Here is a 2,500-nt window from a genome sequence, read left to right as displayed (position 1 = left end):
TATGGTTTATATGTCTCCTGGCATCATTCCCTGGTATGAGAGAGAGAGAGAAAAAGAGAGAGAGCTATACACTTTAATATCTAATTTTCAGCCCATTTTTACATTGACAATAATACCCCGAGTCAAGGAGAGAAGAAGAAGTTAGTTTTCCATAAACCTTCAACCTTCTGTCTTCACCATTTTGGACACACACACACAATCACACACACACACACACACACACACACACACACTCATTTCACTTGCACAGTCTCCTCATTTTCTTTTGGATTCAATGGCACCCTTTCATCTACTTACTATGTGGGAACTCTCACAAATATACATGTAGGTCCTAAAAAAAATGTGCAAATGACACCTTGAATCCTTTTAACAAACTAATTTGTATGGATCATGTACCAATTTTATCAGAGGAGATAGAAATATGAACTTTAATTAACAAAGACGATAGCCAACAGCACCATTTTATGGGAGAAAAGGTATAATCAACTACATTTTGTGGCAGCAAGGTACAGACCCTAAAAGTATATCACTGTATATTACAATTATTATTGTTATTAGAGTTCAGCATGTATGCAGGTAATCCCATGCACTTTTGATCTACCTCTCAATGGCTGCCATGCCCAGATCAATATTTTATGTGTGTGTCTTAAATTTATCCATCATGCTGCTCTTTCCTCTTTACCTTGATCATAATCCCATCTCATTCTCTCACTGTCTGTCTCTCCTTTCCCTAAATTATAATGAGTCTTATTTACAATACCTGCTGCATTTTGCAGACAGAATGGCTTTTGTGTGTGTGTGTGTGTGTGTGTGTGTGTGAGTTTGTGTGTGTGTGTGTACGTGTGTGCGTGTGTGTGTGTGTGTGTGTGTGTGTGTGTGTGTGTGTGTGTGTGTGTGTGTAAATGGAGCTTGTTGATGTTTGGGGTTTAGTCGGCTTCTTGAAGGAGCAGCTGGAATCTCCCTACTGAATAGACCAGGATAATCTCTAAGAGGGAGAGAGTGTGAGGAAAGGAGAGAGGAATGGGGATAAATGGAGGAAAGGAAGGAGGATGGGGGAGAAAAGGAGAGAGAGAGAGAGAGAGAGAGGGAACAGAGAAGACTAAGAGAGAGGAAGTAGGAGAGATTGGACTGCCAGCCAATGTAATGGCAGTGTGACTTAATCTGTTTCTTTTCTATAGATGGAGACTAACTCTGTGTGTGTGTGTGTGTGTGTGTGTGTGTGTGCGTGCAAGTGAGACGACTCCATCCTGTTTGAAGTAACCTAATCTAGGATGGAGACCCCACCCCTGGCACCCCCCAACAAACCTCAGAAGACCGAAACTCTAACTCTAAATCCCTAATAACTTACCCCTGCATGACACACACACACACACACACACACACACACACACACAAAAGAAAAGATATGGGCTTATGAGGGTGTACTGCACACGCTTGCACTCACAGTTTTGCAAGTTATTAGTACTTGAAGCAAGGAAATATAATCATTGGGTTGGCCATGTTTTACTTTGAAGACATCAAAACCTTTTCACTCACACACACACACACACACACTCACACACACCCATAAACCCTATACTAACAGTTTGCCTCTCTTCACCAGATGCCAGGCAGAGGGACAGATCATCGCTTGGCACCACGGTATGAAGAGGTAGAGCGCCAGTATGCCTCTTTACCAAGGTACTACTCTCTTTACTCTCCTTCTCCTTCTGTTTACTCCTTCTCTACTCTGTTCTTCTCTTCTCTTCTGTCCTCTTCTCTTCTCTTCTCTTTGAAGCTTCTTATTAAATCTGCTGAGTCTGTCTCTGTGTCTCTGGAGGCCTCACTCTCAGCCAGGAACTCACCTTATCCTCTCCCTGGGGAACAAGCACTCAGACTTGGGGTTGAAACCTGATCCCTGCCTCCTCAATCAGCTCCCCCACCACCAAAACCCACCCCGGCTTGACTAAGATCATTAGTTTTCAAAGTCAGGTCGTCACAAGCGTCGTGTCTGGCTGTCCAGCAGTGGGAATGTTTTACACTCGAACTTCAAACATCAGATGTTGGCCCAATAGCTGGATTTCCAAGTATTTTAATGTGATTTATGTTGAATTGAATTAGAAAGGCCAAAGGGCAAATTTCAATCAAATTTCCTCAATTTGGCAAAAATGTTGTTCGCTTTAGGAAAAATTACATGATCATTTCAAGCAACACAACCTCCCTTAATAGTTCTAGTTGTATGCACTGTCGCTCCCATGTGTAAGGCAAGTGTCGATGTTGTATAGCCATTAGTTCATACATTCAATTTTTTTATGCTTGCCAGAAGGGCAACATCTACATGTGCTTATATGTCGCTAACATATTGTAGGGTTTTCATTAGGTTCTTGTTGAACTCCCCATCTTAAATGCCTGTGGTCGTAGCCTTTATAGGATTGCTGATGGCCTATAAGTTAATGCTCAAACTGTACTGTTTTTCAGTGCAGTTGCACTGAAAGATTACTTTTTACATTCACATTTCTCT

The 2,500-nt window shown here is 41.8% G+C and overlaps 1 protein-coding gene across 1 annotated transcript in view; it reads left to right on the top strand.

Moving 5' to 3' along the window:
- Positions 1-2,500, top strand: part of LOC139649449 (partitioning defective 3 homolog B-like) — a gene marked incomplete at its 5' end in the record, with an annotated part of 162,052 nt that overhangs the window by 140,670 nt on the left and 18,882 nt on the right. The window contains 1 exon segment of the mRNA XM_071525860.1: positions 1,604-1,680. Coding sequence (XP_071381961.1) covers positions 1,604-1,680 — 77 coding nt within the window.

The sequence above is a fragment of the Centroberyx affinis genome, unplaced genomic scaffold (genome assembly GCF_046629955.1).
Source record: "Centroberyx affinis isolate AG114_WGS23_722 - 3 ecotype Tasmania unplaced genomic scaffold, CSIRO-AGI_Caff_v1 ptg001345l_1, whole genome shotgun sequence".
Taxonomy (NCBI): domain Eukaryota; kingdom Metazoa; phylum Chordata; class Actinopteri; order Beryciformes; family Berycidae; genus Centroberyx; species Centroberyx affinis.
Note: the sequence above shows the minus strand (reverse complement) of the source record. Positions and strands in the feature narration are given on the sequence as shown.